This window comes from Dromiciops gliroides, chromosome 2, assembly GCF_019393635.1.
Source record: "Dromiciops gliroides isolate mDroGli1 chromosome 2, mDroGli1.pri, whole genome shotgun sequence".
In the NCBI taxonomy this organism is placed as follows: domain Eukaryota; kingdom Metazoa; phylum Chordata; class Mammalia; order Microbiotheria; family Microbiotheriidae; genus Dromiciops; species Dromiciops gliroides.
In genome coordinates, this window is record NC_057862.1 from 170,717,267 (window position 1) to 170,737,422 (window position 20,156).

General features: G+C 40.3%; 1 protein-coding gene across 1 annotated transcript in view; it reads left to right on the top strand.

Moving 5' to 3' along the window:
* The window catches only part of FBN1 (fibrillin 1), a 301,977-nt gene extending 297,215 nt beyond the window's left edge, over positions 1-4,762 (top strand). The window contains 1 exon segment of the mRNA XM_043980479.1: positions 1,181-4,762. Within this exon segment, the coding sequence (XP_043836414.1) occupies positions 1,181-1,570 (390 nt within the window). The 3' untranslated portion in view covers positions 1,571-4,762.
* The last annotated feature ends 15,394 nt before the right edge of the window (positions 4,763-20,156 follow it).

Here is a 20,156-nt window from a genome sequence, read left to right on the forward strand (position 1 = left end):
TTCACATACTTGCTCATTTCCTCTGTCTCGCCAAACAAGAACGTTAAACACCCACCCAAAGTCTGCCCGAAGTGCAAGGCCTGAGAGCCAGGACAGCAGGTGGGCAGAGTAGTGAAGTGACATCGTGTGCCCCAAAGGAGGACGCCAAGTCCTGGAAGCAGAAGGTCGCTCTGCTGAAAAGAGCCATGTGGAGTGTATGGGGAAAGTTGGATGGAGGGCAAAAATAACACTGAGCTCTAGCAGCCTGGCTTCCTACGCCTTACAACTAACTGCTGCAGCCTTATAGTCAACTCTCAGACACATAGACATCTGGCCTTGGGGCCACATAATCCAGTACATATGTTCATCCGTAGTACAGAGGGCTGAGCAAGAATTTTGGTTGGAAGTACTGACTAGGGGAGGATCATCATTATGTGTGTACATATTTAGGATGTATGGTTTTGAATATGTGAATAAAATTTTAAAAGACTACGTTTATCCTAAGGTATCTATAGAGCAGTCCAGCTTTAATAATCAAAGATTGAGGTGGTCCCTCTGAAATTAAAAACAAAAGAATGACCAAATGAGGCCCAACTATTGGTAATTTCACATTGGCTTATCTCTTGGTTAGTTTATGATTCTAATAATAAAAGGTTTTACCTCTGTTGTGTCTCTACATGGAAAGAATAGGCACTACTAAACTTAATGGTCAAGGGAACTGCAGTCTCCTTAGCTCTATTGAGAACTCATCGTCTGACTCTGGGCAACTCCCCTGGTCTCTATGAGCCTCTGTTTCTTCAGCTATAACATAAAGAGATCAGATTTGATCTTCCATTATTCTAGGTAAAGTTTTAATGTTTTCTGACCATGCATTTTCCACACGGCAAATGGCATAGTGGATAAGAGTATAGGCTCTGGAATCTGGAAGCTCTTGGGATCAAACCCTTCCTCTGGCATAGTGACTATGAGCAAGTCACTAAACCTCTTCATACTTTAGTTTCCTTCTCTGTAAAATGAGGAGATTGAACTAAGTGGTGTCTAAGGTCTTTTCCCATTCCAAATCTATGAGTTTATAATCCTGTTGTGCACCTAAAGATGTTAAAGATCTCTTTGTCATATGAGAAATTTTAAAACGTTTACATGTTCATTTTAAAAAATAAACTCAGAAGAAACTAATTATAATGTGTCCTTTATTACACAGGATCAGCCTGAGATGGAAGCTCCAGTGAGCATGGCAAGTTGGGATGTTGAGAAGACAGCCGTCTTTGCTTTCAATGTTTCCTCAATCAGTAACAAAGTTCGGATCCTGGAACTCCTTCCAGCCCTTACAACTCTAACAAATCACAATCGATATTTAATTGAATCTGGGAATGAAGATGGCCTCTTTAAAATCAACCAAAAGGAAGGCATAAGCTATCTTCACTTCTCAAAGAAGAAGCCAGTGGCTGGAACCTATTCATTACAAATCAGTAGTATTCCTCTTTATAAAAAGAAGGAACTTAACCAGCTAGAAGACAAACATGACAAAGACTACCTCAGTGGTGAACTGGGTGATAACCTGAAAATGAAAATTCAGATTTTGCTTCATTAATTCACCAGCCAAAGACCAAATAATGAAAAAAACAAAGATAGATAGGTAGAACTGAATGTTTCTCCCAGTCAGATTCTCCATATCATAGGTACAATCTTTCACGACTACATTTGGATGCGTGAGCACTATTGTATTATTACATAAGCAAGGTACAGGATGAATACCCTAGCTCAAAACAACCACTTTCTCAGGCTTCTCATGAGTGTAGCTGAGCTGCCTTGGCATGATGTATAATGATATGTTGAATCTTGAAAACCGGGACATATTTCCATTGGAAGTTGGCCATTGATGCTGAGACATGTCATCCTTTCAGCAGAGGTACATGAATGTGCTTTCAATTGATGGACAGTTCGATTTAAAATTTTTTTTAAATTTTGCTTTTCCAACTACAACATACTAGGTCAGCCATTTATAATATCTATTTGGTGCTAGTAAATTTTCAAACTAGATTTATAAATGCACTGTAATATTTACACAACTTAGAAGCCAAATTGCAATTATTCAGTTTAAATATTTCATTAATTTCAGTCAACCAAAGTTAGCTCAGTAGCTTATCTCAGTTATGACTATAATACAGTACATGTAAATTAAGTGTGTGTATACTGTAATCGTGCTATTTTTATCATTGAAGCGTTTGTAAACTAGAGTAATAATACCCTTAATGTGAGGGTTTATAATGGTGCTTATTAAGACCAACTACTTGTTAACTATACACCAACCTAATGATGAAATGTCTGTGACTTACCCAAAACTGCACTGAGGTCAGGAAGGGCCAGTAAACATTCTCAGCCATCAGATGACCCTCAGTGCCCACCATACATCTTGATATTGTGTAACATATGCCAAGAGTACCCATAATCATCCTTATCAACAAAGGGCTCAATGTCATGAATGTCACAATAAAACAGTCTCTTTTTTTTAGTTTATCCTATGGCTTGGTTTTCTTGCTCAAAGTCCTGGAGTGAAATGTTTAGACTTGAGGTCCTGTGGTTATTGGGGCCGTACCAAAGATTAAATTGAGCAAGATTTTCCCAGTTCTAAGTCACTCTGCGCCTGTGAATCACAGCTTCTAAAGATGCCTAACTTATAACACCTGGAAGACTATAGTCTGGCACATATACATATAGCCATTCTGCTGTTTTGTTCACTGCATTTGATAAAGAGTAGAGAAAAAAATAATCTGACATCCACAATTCCACATAGCAATTAAATTATTTCATTTTAATGAGTTACTCTGCCAGAAATTCAGATTGTGGCTTTCCCTCTGAAACATGACCTAATTAATCTTGTGACTTGGGAACTTCAATAGTTCCAAATACTGTTAAATATAAAGTTCAGTCATAGTCTGAGAACATGTGTGTTTCATTACCAAAGTTTTATCTGCTAACCCTGTCCTGGCCCCCAACTGTTGGCAAGCTTTAGGTGTTCCATTCCCCTCCCCCCAAACATCCATTGTTAGTCAATTCCATTCTAATTAGAAAGGATAATTGAGCATTGAGTCCTAAAGAAAGCAATAGCTTTTCTTTTCTGGAATGTATAATGTGAAAATGCCAGTATTTTGATTTTTTGAGTGCAATAATGTATTTTTAGCATGACAATAGTCAACTTATATGGAACAGATAAAAAAAGAGTGAAGTTTAACAGTTTATGGCAGTGAAAATACAAGAAAATTTGAAAGCTGCTTCTTGCTTAGTCTAGGGAAGAGAAGACTGAAGGTGATTATGGCAGTCATCTTCAAATATTTAAAGGGTTCATGTGGAAGAGAAGTTTTTTCTGCCTTACTCAAGAGGACAGAACTGGGAAGAAAGTTGAAGAGTGGCTTATTCTAAGGAAAGGCTTTCTCACAGTTTCATGGATTCAGAGATAGAAAAGAACTTTAAAAATTGTCCAGTTGGAGCTATCCACACTACCCACCCTTTGGAGTGGTGAACTCCCTGCCACCGGAGGTGTTCAAGCTCAGACCAGGTGACCATCTATCAGGGATAGTGTAGGAAGAATGTTTTGCATTGGGAGGGAGATTGGAATGGACAACCTCTAAGGTTTCTTCCAATTCTAAAAGTCTATGATCCTGCAGTAGGAGTGCATGCATCATAGTTGTTTGAAGGAAACATGCGTAGCATCACAGCACAACAGTTTATGGAAAGGAATTTTTTTTGATAATTCAATCAGCGCAATATTATTTTCAATAATGGGTTTTCTACATAACAGTATAAAACGGAGTTGGCACATAGTGGTTCACTTTGATATTTTTAATAGACTAAGTCTGGATTTTATTTATTCCAGGGCCAAAAATTTTTAACAGCATATTTTCCTGAATTTCTAATGCTTAACACTTTCCTGGTCCTAATCATTGTAAATATTCCTATTGCAACAAGTACTCAGAACTCGTTTAACCCTGGGGTTTAAACCCCTACCTTTCCTTTGATTTTGTCTGACCTTTCCACATTAATTTGACTAGTTATAGAGTTTGGTTTGTATCAGTCTTTCAGAAGCTTGAAAACATTTGGGGGTGGGGGGCAGGGGAGGACAGCACAGCAGGGAAATTTTGTCTTTCTGCCTTGGCCTGTTTCGTTGGCCAACACTTATTTTGTAAGTGGAGCTGAAATGAACCCAGCTGGCTTTGTGAAACATTTTGACATGCATAAACAACTACATTTCAGTCCAGCAAATAGCACTTTACAAAGCCAAAGTAGCCTTGGGCACTGCCATTACAAAGATCATTAACAACTTTTAGAAATCACATCTGTTTTGTTAACTGGTAAAGATGAGCCAAGTTAGGTAGGAGACAGATTCATTTAGCATTTGCTATAACTTTACATGAGATTAGTTAACTAGGGTCTGTCAGGGATTTCAAAATCACAGTAGAACATTTTAAATGTGAGTCAGATTTGTCATTCAATTCACTTCAACAAGCATGATACCTTTAAATGGCTTGAAATTTAATTTGGAGTCATTTTTTCATTTTTGGTTTTACTTGTAGGTCTTAAGCATACTTTTTAAAAAAAAGTTTAGTTTCTTAATTGTTCTTGAACTTGAATTGATATTTGGGGATGTTATTTTTAAATGTTTAGCAGATGTACTGCTGTTTGGTGGATTATGCACCTATGTATGACTGAAGACAGTGTTGTTACATCTTGCAGTTTAAAATAATGTATTTGTAATAAGGGTCATCAAATAAACCAGTTACCTTCATTTGGCTTGGTACTGTGGACTTGCTAAGCCCCCTATGTGACAAAATAAAGGTTCTCCAGTGTTCTCCTGGGTTAAGAGCCAGGAGCCAGCTGTGATTTTTTTTTTGCTTTGCAGATTTCAGTGTGTATAAGGTGACTTGGCTTACTTTACAAGATTGGATCACAAATAAAATTTTTGGCCTATTCACACGTCTATAGAAGCCTGAGTGCCTTACGACAATGTCATGTGAACTTGACAGCTGACATGTATTTGGCAGAACATGGCCATTTCTACAAATTCTGTCTTTCCAACTTACTTTTAATGAATTCAGAATGTTTCTTTCTTCAAACAAGGACACCAACCTCATACAAGGGCACAGGCTTTTATGGATTCTTGTTCTAAAGTGAATTCTGATCTGTAAAAATGAGGATCAGTTTTATTTTCTACTTGGAGCATTAGGAAGAAGCCCCTTTTCAATAGGGCTGAATCATAGCAGGTAAGTGGATTATTTTTTTTCCCTGCTTAATATCCATCTTACACAGAGAATCTTGACTTTTCAGCTCATAAGACCTTCAGGTTTCTTGTTTCAGTGAAGTGTATCCTCTTTAGATGAGGTTTATCAAAGTGACAAAGGAATTCACTACCTTTTTCCTTGTTCTTCTCTTGGGGTTGATGCCAGTCCTAAACACTTGACCAGAGCATGGCTTTCTGAAGCTCTCTGAAACTGATGTTAGCCAGCAAAGTATGGCTTCAGACATAGCAGGTGCAAAGCTCCCACAATTCCTACTGCTTTTTCTTCTCCTTTCCTTCTTCCCTCTCCCCCTGCCCCACTTTGATGTATTTTTTATAGTTATAATGGAAGTTATAGGCTATTGGGCAGAAGTCAGGAAGGGACCCCATTTCCTTTTACTTTTAAAGTACTCTTCTCTGAGGGGATTTAGATCAAACCAGGATTATAAAATTATTCTTTCCTTGACGCGTTGATTCAAATATAAACTGATAATAATCACATCTTCCTTCAATTCTGCCAGCTATGTATATAGAAAAAGCTCTCTTAACATTGCTGCTAAATAGATGAGCGAGTATGATCTTGAAATGTCAGAATTACAAAGGCCATAACTAGATTTGTCTCTTTGTAACTAATAACATCAGCTTGAAAAACACTTCTTCACTTTGGTCTTCCTTTGAACCCATAATAGCTTTTATTATACTACTTCAGGCACTGTGCTAGGCCCTGGGAATAGAACAAAGAATGAAATAATACTATTCTCAGAGACTTTAGATTCTATCAGGGAAGACCAGTACAAAATATACAAAATAAATACAAGGTAGTTAAAGGAAGAGCTCTAGTATTTGGGGGTGGGGGAAGGAAATCAGGAAAAGGTTTTGTGAAGGTAATGTTTGAGCTGATTCTTGAAGAAATAGAAGGATTCTATGAGAATTTGGAAGACCTGGGTTCAAATCCCAGCCCCGACATGTACTAGCCGTATGACCCTGGGCAAATCAGGCAAATCACTGAACCTCTCTTTGCCTCAGTTTTCTTATCTATAAAGTGTGGGAATGTGCTTTTTCATTCATTTCTATACCCATTCTAATACTTGCTCACCGGGGCTAAGACACACATCTATCCAGTGTCTGTTTCTTGATTATCAGAGGCAATGAACAAACACACCAAAAGACTCAAAGGGTTCAAAGACCGATGACCAGTCATCTAAAGTTTCCTATCCAGTGTCTCTGTTTCTTGATGGGGGGGGGCGCAGTAAACAAACCTGTCATTTCTTTGAGGCCTTGGATTCCAGGAGAGCTCACCCCCTAATCTATCTTGGGGAATTGGATCAGACAGAATCAGAAGGGAGCTCACAGTTCAATTTAGACTGACCTATATCCAACCAGGAATGTGTCCTTGACAATATCCCTTACAAGTGGTCATCCAGACTTAATAATCTCCAGTAAATAGAAACCCCATGACCCTGAGATAGCCCGTTGCATTTCTGGACAGTTTTAATCATTATGGAGATGTCCCTCACATCAAGCTAAAAACTGGTGTGCTTTCAACAGATATCCAAAGTTGAAGTGCTCCATTGCTATAATATCATGTTTCATTACACATTTGTGATCTATTTCTTTATACTTCATTTCTACCTTTTTGGGTGATCTGTTGTATATCCCCACTCCTATATTACTTCTATTTCTCTTTCCTGTGATCCTCAACCAAACACTCTCCATATTTCTTTCCCCTTTAGGTGTATGGATTTCCTCCCATAAAAACTCAAATGGTACTATTGTCTTTATATCTTTGAAAATCCATAAGTTACTCAATGAAAAATGAGAACTCCACAGGGTTTACCTGCAGGATAGTTCATCCATCTCTAAGAAGACAGAGTTTAACTTTCTTTAAAATGAAAACAAAGCTTAGAGTGATGCAGGATTCTTAGCTAAATAAGATGGCAGATAAAATTCAGTTTTGTGCTGATAATAACAATCTAATGCACTTTTATGATACCCTAAAGGCTATTTTGGGTCAAAAAATCTATGGTGAATCTCAATTTTTCAGCACTGATGGAGCCACATTAATTAGTGCTAAGGGCATGATTCTGGAGAGATGGGCCAAAAACTTCCATAAGGTTCTCAACAGTCTGTCATCAACCAATGCTGAAGCTACTGACCATATACCTCAAATTGGAGTTAATCCTTCTTTAGCAGAACTTCTAACTGAACGAGAGGTTTTGAATGCCATTAGGCTCCTCTTGTATGGCAAAGCACCTATTGCTGAGTCTATTCCAGCAGATATTTATAAGGCAAGGAATCCATCATTCTTAAGTGACTACTTTTTGTTTCTTGTGTTGAAATCAGCTATTTCTCCCAAACAAAGGATTCAAATCTTGACTGTCAATTAATTTTGAAGTCATTCTTCGGAGGAGGGGGCAATTGGGGTTTAAGTGACTTGCTCAGGGTCACACAGCTAGTAAGAATTAATTGTCTGAGGCCACATTTGAACTCAGGTCCTCTGAATCCAGGGCCCGTGCTTTATCCACTGGGCCACCTAGCTGCTCCCAAGTCCATTGTTCTTGCAAAAGCTGACTGAAATCTTCCAAATTATATGGCAAGAGGAGGTTATACCCCCCAAGAATTTAAGGACATCTCCACTGTCCATTTCTATAAAGGAAGAGGAAATAAGTTGTCCTATAATAATCTCCAGGCAGAGGTGCTTAGTCATTGCCAGCAAGATTCTTGCCAGAATTCTCTTTAATCAGCTGATTCTTCGCCTGGAAGATGATCATCTACCCGATAGCCAGTGTAGCTTCAGAAAGGCTGAAGAATGGTCGATATGGTGTTTGCTGCTCAAAAACTCCAGCAGAAATGCCAGGAGCAGAATAAAACAACACAACAGAACAGAACACTCGTCAATCTGGCCAAGGGCTTTGATATTTTTAGTAATGAAGGCTTATGGAAGATCTTGGCAAAATATGGTTGCCCAGAGCAGTTTATCGGTCTTGTATGCCAGTTCCATCATGTCATGATGCTTGCACAGGTTCTGGATAATGAGCAAAGCTCTCTCACTTTCCCAGGCACCAATGGAGTGAAGCAGGGCTGTGTGCTTGCTTCTATGCTTTTTAGCATGACGTTTTCAGTGCTGTTGTCAGACACCTTCCATGAGGATGAAAATAGCATCAAGGTCAGCTACTGCACTGATGATAAATTATTTAACTTGAAAAGGCTACAAGTCAAGAAGGAAAGCTGGTGCATAATTTTTTTGTTCACACAGTGAACCCAGATAATTGTGCACTCAGTGTAGCCTCTGTGACTGAGATGCAATAGAGAATGGATCGTTTCTTGGCTGCTTGTGCTAATATTGGCCTGACAACACCAAGAAAACAAATTCTTCTCCACCAGCTAGCACTGCACCATCCATATGTGGAACCATTAGTTAACAGCAGATGGAGAAATTTTGAATGCTGTGGATTAAGTTCATTAACCTTAACAGTATATACTTTCCAGAGATGTGCACATAGATGATGAGGTTGACACACACACACATTATCAGAGCTAGCTCAGTATTTGAGAGGTTCTGAAGAAAAGTGTGAGAGAGAAGGCTGCCTACCAGACTGAAAGTATACAGGGCTATTGTTCTGACCTCATTATTTCTATGCCTGCGCAACTTGGACAATATACCAGCACCATGCTAGGAGATTGAATTGCTTCTATTTGAATTGTCTTAGGAAGAATCTGTACCTAGTAAGACATGGGACTGCACACTGAGGTCCTCTCTTAAGCCCAGCTGCCAAACATTCAAACCCTACTGCAGAGAACACAACTCTGATGGGCTGGCTACATTGTTTGAATCCCAAATGTAGGTTTGCCTGAAAGACTATTTTATGGAGAACTTATATAAGGCAAGAGCTCACATGGAGGTCAGAAGAAGCAATACAAGGACACTTTCAAGGTCTCTCTGAAGAACTTTGCAATTGATTGTGACACATAGGAGATACTGGCACAAGACTGCCCAGCATGGGGTGTCCACGTCAAAGAAGGCACTGTGCTCTGTGAGCAAAGCAGAATTGCAGTAGCTGAAAAGAAACAAAAGATATACAAATTTAGAGACATCTCATTCCAGATGTTCATATAAACTGTGCTCAACCTGCAGTAGAACCTTCCAAGTTCATATTGGTCTGATCAGCCACAGCTGGACACACTATACTTTGACCCCCAACATAGTGATGTCATTTTGGTCCTCTTCAGGCATGAAGAACAAAAACCATCATGGATTTCCTCCCATGAAAATTCACATGGGTCTTATAGTCTTTGTAATCCCAGATCCTAGCAATGATAGGCATGTAGTAGACACTTAATAAATACCTGTTGATTAAGCATAGTTCCTAATCTATAGTGCTACTCCACTATTGTATTTATTTATCTTGATAGTTTTGAATAAAATATGCTCTTCTATAGTTATATGCCTGTCATGTCACATTAGACAGTCAATGATATTTGTGAGGTCTAATTTACCTCTTTGCCTTAATATCTCTATTTCATTTTGTTATCCATAATCTGTACATGAATTTATATAGTTGTGTGAGGCTGCAGATTCTCTTATTGCCCCTCATCCCTGATATTGTCTGCTGTGAATTGCTATTTCACTCTATATATGCTCAATTTTCTATTTCCCTCTATGGTATCCAATTTGGAAACTCTTCTCCTTCCTTGTTGCTTTCGATTAAAAACCCTCTTGTTCAGATTTTCAAATTTCTAAGCAAATGCATTTTTTTTTGCGGGGCAATGGGGGGTTAAGCGACTTGCCCAGGTAGTATCAAGTGTCTGAGGCTGGATTTGAACTCAGGTACTCCTGAATCCAGGGCCAGTGCTTTATCTACTGCACCACCTAGCTGCCCCTAGCAAATGCATTTTTAGTGGCCCTCATTAGGTTCACTCCATTCTGGGCTCTCATTCCTTTGTCTTAAACTATGGTTCAGAAAAGTCAGATCCCTTTCTCATAAATCTGTTGGGTTAAAAAAAAAACAACAACTAATGGTTCATTTGGCAAATCTCTCTACTTCCTCTGAAACTGCTACCTTAATTAGCAGCAGTATAATTTAAAAAACAAACAAAAACAACAACCAAACAAACAAGAAACTCCACGAAATTGCCTATGTCCCTAAAGTTTTCTGGTGGAGGTCTTAATAATACTATGAGTGGAATGATTAAGTTCACATCCACTTTAAAATATAGAGTCCTTATTTTCCCCTGGCTTTTCTGCAGACTGGTAATGGAACTCAGTGGCAAGCTTTGCTTTCTTTCTCTCCTCACTTCCCCAGCCCCAAACCTGCAGTCTCACTCCTTCATCTGTAATGTCCTCCTCCAGGGCTCCTAGACCTTGTTGTCACACTTTTCCCTACAATAATTTCCCTTGACCTCTCTACATTTGGTGATATTGACTGCTTCCTGGATATTTAGGAATTTGCCTTCCCATCATCCCCCACATCCGCCCTAAGACTCATAGCTTACGGAATGGGCTCAGAATCTGGAGCAGACTGGATGCTTTTCCAGCCAGTATCCTATCACTAGCAGAGATTTCCAACTGCTATTACTAAATCATCTTCATATAGAATGAGTGTAGACAAAGGTAGGCCTACACTCTCCCTGTTTACTAGCTATCTTGCCTCTTCTGTCCCTCCCCTCATTGTTGACCTTGAACCCTACAGTTCAAGTTTACAAGTCCAAGAAGTGTATCACATTCCCTCTTGACCTTTCAATTGCCAGCCAAATTCAGCCACTCCCTCTTCCTCCCCTATCTCATAGTTATGGAAGTCAGTGGTAGTGGAGTCGTTCCAAAGAGGTCAAATAATTGGCCCAAGTTGTCTACACACTAGGAGTGTCAGCTTGGACATGGCATATAGATCTGCTGAATACAAACTCTTTTTCCTTTTTTTGTGGGGCAATGAGGGTTAAGTGACCTGCCCAGGGTCACATAGTTAGTGTCAAGTGTCTGAGACCGGATTTGAACTCAGGTCCTCCTGAATCCAGGGCCAGTGCTTTATCCACTGTGCCACCTAGCTGCCCCTTGAATACAAATTCAGTACTCTTTCCTCTCCCTTTTGTTTTTTCCTAGAGCTGTGTTTCTGAAGTCTTATCTGAACACTTCTCCATGGAGATTTATGCTTGAATCTCTACTCTGCCCAACAAAATCTAAATGTCTTAGTTTGGCATTCAAAACTTTCCATAATCTGGTTCCCCTTTATTTTTCTTCCTCACCCAGGAAACTTACCCATCCATATACATGACCTGATTTCCATACTGGCACAATTTCTTCTTCCCTGGTGTTTGGAGAGACACAGTAGACACACTACCCACCGTCATCATATAACCCTGGGAGGTAGAAGTCCTGGTCAACTAATACTTCACCATTCCTACTGAACCTAAGAAATGTTCACAAGAAGAAGGGAGAGGGAAGGAGCAGGACCCATTCTCCCTTGTAAAAAAGGCAAAGTTTATCGTTAGGGCTCTCTAAAAGGAAACATCCATTCACACATGCTCACATCCCTACTTCCTTCATGATGCTCCCTCCTAACCTCTCTCAGTAATGGGGGAGCAACTTTGTTTTTTTCTCCAGGACTTTTTCTAGGTCACCAGGTGATGCCTATTCTCCAGGCAGAGAGGGGAAAGCATGGGTTGAAGGGAAAGGGTATAAGAAGGGGGATATCTGGCATCTTTTGTGTGAATGTGTGTGTGTGTGGGGGGGGGATGTGTGTGAAAGTAGGTCCAGCTAGGCATGAGGACTTCTGAGATAAAGAATTCTAGAAAGTTCCCTCAAAGTTCCCTTACCTGGTTGTTCCTCTAGGCCAAGGACTCTTAACTTTTGGGTCATGTACCTTTTGGCAGTCTAGTGAAGCCTATGGACCCCTTTTGCAGAGAAAATGTTTGTTGCCCACACAATGGAAGGAAATGAAAATTTTCAGTTAGATGTTTTAATTTTCCAGTCCAAGTCCACAGATCCCCTGAAATCTGTTCATGAACCCAAGCTCTCTTGATCTAGTCTAGAAGGACATGAGTGGACCACTGATAAGCAATAGGGGTCTTCAGTTCTTATGACATCTAACCTTAATCACTGAATGGGTGTTGCCTCAGACAAACTGAGACCTGTGAAAGGCCTTAGCTTAAAAGGCCAAAGTCTCCCACTGCATTCAGGGCCATCTCCAGTCCTCCTGATTTATATCTTGCCACTGGACCCAGGTGGCTCTGAAGGAGAGAGTGAGGTTGGTGACCTTGCACAGTCCTCCCTCACTTAAATTCAATTCACTGCAAGTCATGACATCACCTCCCCATGTCATGGTCCTCTTTGAAAATGAAGGACAGACAACAACAACATAGTAAGGCAGATCCGAGTTACATTTTGGATCATTCAAGGATCCCTGTTTTGTCTCCCTTTTTCTTTTAATAAAAACGTTCTTCAGGGGCAGCTAGGTGGCACAGTGGATAAAGCACTGGCCCTGGATTCAGAAGGACCTGAGTTCAAATCTGGCCTCAGACACTTGACACTAGCTGTGTGACCCTGGGCAAGTCACTTGACCCTCATTGCCCTGCAAAAATAAAAAAATTAAAATAAATAAAAACGTTCTTCTGTAAGACTGTCAACTTTATGTTTATAAGTAGAGAGCTTGTATTGGTAAAGTATCATACATACATTTCTTACATTTCCTATATGGAGATTAAGAGCCAAAAGAATGAGAAAAGTCTTCTAAGTATATTCAAAGGGACATAAGAATTCTGCAGGAAAAGTGAGAGTGGTTATTCACTTTAGTCCTAATGACTTAGTATTTCTTTATGTAGAAGATCTGGTTGGAGTCTTTAAGCCTGGTGACTTCACTGTGGTTTCTTGGTTGCAGATTATTTTTTGGAGTAATTAATATCACCTTGTATTTACAAGTAACCTATAGCATATAGGAGGGATGGGCACAGTGGATAGAATTCTGGGTCTAGAGCTAGGAACACTTGAGTTCAAATCTGACCTCAGATACTCACTAGCTATTGACCTGGGGAAAGTCACTTAGCCTATGTCTGCCTCAGTTTCTTCGACAATAAACCGGTGATAATAACAGTACTTGCCTCCCAGGATTGTTATGAGGATCAAACAAAATATTTGCAAAGCACTTAGCACATAGCAGGCACTATATAAATACTGAGTTCAAATCCAGCCTTAGACACTTACTGGCTGTGTGACTATGGACAAGTCATTTAACCCTGTTTGCCTCAGTTTCCTTATCTGTAAAATGAGATGGAGAAGGAAATGGCCAGTATCTTTGTCAAGAAAACCCCAAATGGTGTCACGAAGAGTTGGACCTGACTGAAATGACTTAGTAATAGTATCAGCATAGAAAAAGGTTCTGTATAAACAATGAACTCATAGAAAAGATTCAGACCCAAGCCCAGAAAGTTGGTCAAGAAAACCCTCCTGATTTTATAATTTGTAATGCTTACAATAGTTCATCTGGTTACCCAAAGCAGCCTCTAAGAGATGTGGTGTCTATTGTCCACAGCAAGACCAATTGACGAATACAGTGAAACTATATAAGAAGAGCTTTTAAGTGATTATGGGCATCTTTGGATCAACCTGTCTTGGCTAGAGTCAGTTCTAGAGAAAGGTTAATGGTGATATTCCTGTATTCCCTGGCTATCTTCATGCCATGTACCTACACTCCTACCTTCATCTTGCACCTTGTATTCTTGATTGGTGAGAGTTCACATTCTCTGCCCAACACAATCCACACCCACCCATGTTCTCACTGATGTCTGGTCAACTACATGTTAAGCTCCAACCTTTGCACCCTTTCTCCCCCCGCACGTTGCCCCCCCACCCTTGCCACTCTATGCTTTCAGCTCTTGGAACAATAATCAAATCAACACTGACATTCCTGGAAAAGAAGCATCGGTCAATCTCCCTAGCACTCCACTCACCGTCCTGGTGACCCCCTTAACCCCCTTCCCTGATGTTGCTCCATTATGTTGGTTGTCTTCCCCATTAGAACCAAAGTTCCTTGAGGCTAGGGACTGTCTTGTTTTTGCATTGATATGCCAAGAGCTTAATGCCATTCCTGTCACACTGCAAGTCCTAAAAATTCCTTTTCATTTCCAGAGACAGAAAATCACTGGAGACAACTACTACCCTACTCCTTTTCTTCTCCTAACCCCCAGTGTCTGCTCACGGTAGCCTTGTGAAGCTCATTGTTCATCTTTGTTTTTCAGGGAACTCTGAGGGAGAGGAGAGAACACTGGGGGACTCTGGATCCCCAGGCCATTCTTCTAAGAGTCCTTCCCTTTCCCTGGTGCCAACAGAAAGGAAGGATCATATGCACCTGTCTTCCTTGTCTAGAGAACAAGTGGTTATTCTTTGTTCCTGAAGAGGATCATGACATCGCTGTCATGACTGGCACTAGGGCTGTGCAGGGTCACCAACCTCACTCTCTCCTCCAGAGCCATCTGGGTCCAGTGGCAAGATATACATCAGGATGACTGGAGATGGCCTCAGATGTTTAAGGCAATTGGGATTAAGTGACTTGCCCAGGGCCACACAGCTAGTAAGTGACTAAGGTGAGATTTGAACTCAGGTCTTCCCAACTTCAGGGCCAGTGTTCTATCCACTGTACCACCTAGCTAGCTGCCCTACTAATAGAGAAGGGAATTAGAGAGTGACTGCAATGGAGATCTGAGTCAATTTGGTGATATCTTTGGTGGCAAGATGGGATATAATTTGGGAGCAACTTGGTATGTATCAGTTTTTTTAGGATTCCTCCTCTAACTCCCCTCTGCTGTGAAACCTTCATCCTTCCCCTTCCCCTTCCCCGAAGGCAGAAGTTGCACATAGTGCTAGCAGGGACAGCTATGGCCTTGGGATGAGGAATTTTTGCCTTCCCAGAATTCAGCTTGGGAAAGCCATGGGAATGGAGAGCCCCACCCAAGTCTAAGTCAAAGGAAGAACATGCTTGGGATGGTAGAAGCTATTTTTCTCTAGAGCTTCTGGGCACAGAAATATGGGTGTGGGGGAAAGTGAGTGGGACTGGCTCAATTGGGGTGAGTTGGCCAAGCTTGAAATCCTGAGCTGATCTCCATTGGGACAGATAGTTGTCAGAGAGGCTCATTTGACAGCCGGTACATATTATGGAGCAAGCACATTTTCATCCCCCAAGAGCTTGGGGTGTTAGATTTCTGACACATAGGATGACCTCAGGCCATAACCCAGCCTTGAAGTAGCCCCAAGGCCTGGGCTCTGAAAATGGTAGAATCTTAGGACCTTATAGGTCCTATGATCCAACTTCTATCCAATGCCCGAAACCCCACCAAAAAGTGGTCAATCATTGTCTCTTCTTAAATACGTTCAATGATGGGGAACTCACTATTTCACAAAATGGCCTTATCCTATATTCAGCAGTGTAATTGTTGGGAAGGTCTTCTTTATACTGAAACAAAATCTTCCCTCCATTCACCAGTCCTGGGTCAACCTCTCCAAAGTTACATAGAATAAATCATATCACTCTTCTACATGGTAGATCTTCAGTTATTTTAAGAATTCTATTATGTTGTTCCCACTCTCCCTGCCACAATTGTTTTCTTCTCCAGTCTAAACTTTCCCAGGTCCTTCATCATGGTTTTAGGTCCCTCTCATCATTATTCTTGGACACAGTCCTCCCCTGTATACAATCCAACTTGGCAATGTCTCTATTAAAAGGTGGCATTGAAAACTAAAATCAACACTCTGGATTTGATCTGACCCTGGGCAGAATACAAAAGGAGTTCTCAACTCCCTTTTTTTCTAGCTCCTATAATGTGCTTTTGCTAATATAGCCCACTATCACACTTAAAATTTTTTCCACATCACATTTTCAATTCATAATGAGCTTTCTTTCCACCTCAAATCAAGTCAACAATCAATGATTAAGCTCCTACTGTGTGCTAGGCCTTATGCTAAGTTCTGGGAATACAAGGAAAGGCCAAAGGAATCCCTACTCCCTAGGGGTTCATTTCAAATGAAATTTTGTCAAATCATATCTTCCCTATCTGGTGTTCATTCAGCTGATTTTTTGAACCTAAGAATAAGACTTTACATTTATCCTTATTAACTTTCGCCCTCTTAAATTCAGCACATCATTTTAGCTTATTGAGATCTTTTTATATCCTAATTTTGTCTTCCAGTGAATTAGCAGTCCCTTTTGGCGTCATGTCAGCTCTAAATTATCAGGGGATATGAAAAAAACCGAACAGTGTTCAGTGCCAACCACCAGCACCTGTCTGTGTTTTAGTCCTTCTCTGGCCTCTGGCTTGGCAACAGTCTCCTTGGTCGTAATCAAATTTGCACTGGGCCTGCTGCCTGTTGGACAGGAACCCAAGAGATTGAAGGGTCTTTTTTTTTTTTTTTGGTAATGTTTGAAAGTGATTTGGAGATACAAACTTGTCTTTTCCAATAATACCCTCACTCTATCCTACCCCACTAAAGGTTCTCCATTGTGAGATGCTTTCTTTTCCAAACATGAATTTCAGATGGAAAATATTTGAGTAAAAATTTGCTTTGGGGAATAGTCCAAAGCCAAACAGCTAATGAGAGAATTAAAGTACTAGACTGTAGTGAGGAGGAGGGATGGAAGCCGTCAGGAGGTGGGAGGGTTGGGGGAGGATTATGAGAGACCCATTTTCTAGTCAGGGCAAAAAGGAAACAGGCACAAATCACCAGCCAAAAGCAGAGCCCGACTCCAAAGTCAGCCACGAGATCAGTCCACAGAGAATGCTGACAAGCAGAAAGGATGGGACGGGCAGGAAAATGAAGGCCACGTGGCAACCAACAAATAGGTCAGGCATTGGACATTCTCGGGCCAGCTCAACCACTCCCTTGCTGTGGTAACTCTCCCCATTGCTTTTTCTCATCACTGCATTGACATGAGTGTGTGAGATCTTATGCTGATGGAAAATATACCCAGGTGCCATAAAGATCAGAGGAAAAATGTGCAACCCTGTAGCACTGCCCTCAGTGAACTATAGTTCTGAAAGTTGGTTTCCAAAATAAGAGAGGATTGGGGTAAGCCAGTGTGTGACATAAGCAATGCCTAAGACCTCTCTGCCATACCAAGGAACAAGTGAAAAACTCCACTGACAGATGGGGAGATGATAAATAGATAGATAGATAGATAGATAGATAGATAGATAGATAGATAGATACACATACATACATATATGATTGTGTTTGTGTGTATGTATATATGTGTGTGTGTATGTATATATGTGTGTGTGTGTATACATATAGGTGCATTTATATGTTTGAAGAAGATAGTGGGTGGAGTAGTTAGTAGGATAAGAAAAAATAGACACAACCCAGCATCTATCTCAAGAAAGTGAAAAGCTTATGCACAAAAATATTTATGGCAACACTTTTTGTGGTAGCAAAGAACTGCAAGCAAACTGTGTATGGCAATTGATTAGGCTGTGGCTAAACAACCTTGAGGACATGACTATAAGGGAATATTATTGAATTAGGTGGTGCAGTAGATAGAGTGCTGGGCCTGGAGTCAGGAAGACTCCTCTTTGTGAGTTCAAATCTAACCTCAGATACTTACTAGCTATGTGACCCCGGGCAAGTAACTTGACAATGTTTGCCTCAGTTTCCTCATCTGTAAATTGAGCTGGAGAAGGAAATGGCAAACCACTCCAGTATCTTTGCCAAGAAAATCCCAAATGGGGTCATGACATGAAGAATCAGACATGACTGAAAAAAAAATGACTCAATAAGAAACAACAAGAAATAATATTTTTAAAAACACACAAAGAAACTTTGGAGGTCTTATGTGAATTGATATCAGTAAAAGAGAGCAGAACTTTGCATCATGACTCTGATGTAAAGGAAAACAACACTGAAAGACATAAGAACTCTGATGGACACAATAACCAGTCTTGACTTCAGAAGACTGTCAATGAAGCCAGCCTCCCTTGGCAGGAAAGTGATGTGCCATCAATACAGAAAAAGGCACACGTTGTCAGAGAGACAATGTTGTTTTGTTTTGCTCAATTATACTCGTCTTTCAAAGGAGGATTCTGGGGGAGGGGATCATCTGGAAGTGATAATGATTTTTTTTTAAATGCTAAGACTAAGAGATTGGCTGACATAAGCTAAAGACTTTATGGAAGAGCCTAACATTACAGCCATTGTAGACAAAAAAACAGCAGCAGCAGTTCACTGTTCTATACCATTTTAGAGATTACAAAATTATTTAAATGCATTATCTCATTTAAAACAACCCCATAAGGCAGGTGATGTTATTGAAAGGGGAGACAAGTGCTATTATGTCCATTTTACAAAGAGACTGAGGATCCATGAAGTGAAATGGCTTGTCCACCGTCACAGAGTTAGTAAATTTTAGTAGGCGGGACAAGAACTCAGGTCAGAAATCACAGTAGCATTCTGATATTGAGTGGATCTGTTCTCTTGTTGTGACAAACAACTGATGGATGAAAACATCAAAACAATCGATGGATGAAAACATTAATAGTAGTTCCAATATCTTGTTTCTATGACCAAGTAGTGATTGGGAAATCCCTTTAAAAATTATTCATTTGTTTTTTTTTTAATTCATTAAAAAATTTTTTGAGTTCTAAATTCTCTCCCTTCCTCTAATCCCTCTCCTACCCATTGGGGAGGCAGGTAATATAATATCAATTATGCATGTGAAGTCATGCAAGATATATTTCCATATTAGCCATGTTGCCAAAAAAAGGAAGAAAAATTTGAAAAGTGAAAAAAAAGAATGCTTCAATCTGTACTCAGAGTTCATCAGTTCTCTCTCTGGAGGTGGCTATCATTTTCCATTATGAGTCCTTTGGATTTGTCTTGGATCGTTGTATTAGTCTGAGTAGCTAAGCCTTTCAGAGTTGATGATCGTTATAATATTACTGTTATTGTATACAATGATCTCCTGGTTCTACTTACTTTACTTTGCACCAGTTTATATAAATCCTCCCAGGTTTTTCTGATGCCTTCCAGTTTGTTATTTCTTAAGCACAATAGAATTTCATCACAATGATTGGAAAATCCAAGGAGAAACTGCACTTGATGATTTTTCCAGTTCAGTTCAGCCTAGGAGGAAAACTAGAGTGGACACTATGGAGGGAGTTCAATCAAGAAAAGCCATCAAAACTTTGCAGCACAAGGACAGGGCTGGGACTTTCAGTTGTGTACCAAGGCAAGGAGTGGTTTCAGTTCTAGTGCAGAGAACAGAAGCAAGCTAGTGGCCAGGTCCTTCCAACCATGGAGAAGTATCAAAGGTTCCGTCCATAGAACCAGTCTGGCACCTGCAACTGAGCAACTGAAGCAGGGAGTTTAGACCGAGGGGCAAACTTTTAGCTTTGAACATATGGAGTCTTTCAACTAGCTGCAAAGCCTAGACAAAGAGGTCAGTGACCAGACTTCACCCTAGATGAGACAGCTTAGGGTTCACAGAAAGTTTGCAGTCTGAGCCACCCCTGAGTTACTTGAAGAACATAGGGCTCAATAACCAGAGAAAGAAGCAGCAGGGAACCATAGTGTATAGGCCAAGATCCTACAGGACCCCAATATTCTTTCCAGGGTTCAAAAGGCCTGGCCATAATTCAAAGCCCAAATTCAGGCAGGAAGACTAGAAGAATCAATAAACAAAAAAAGATACCCTGACAAAGAGCACTCATGGAACCAGAGATGGCCAAGACACAAAACCAGAAGAAGAGAAGAATGTCACAACAGCTACAAGCCAAACCTCAAAGAAAAACATGACTTGAACACAAGGTCAACTAGACCTAGAAGAAATGAAGTGGAAGTTTAAATAAGAGGTTCAAAACCATATTAGAAATGAAATCAGGGGGCGGCTAGGTGGCGCAATGGATAAAGCACTGGCCCTGGATTCAGGAG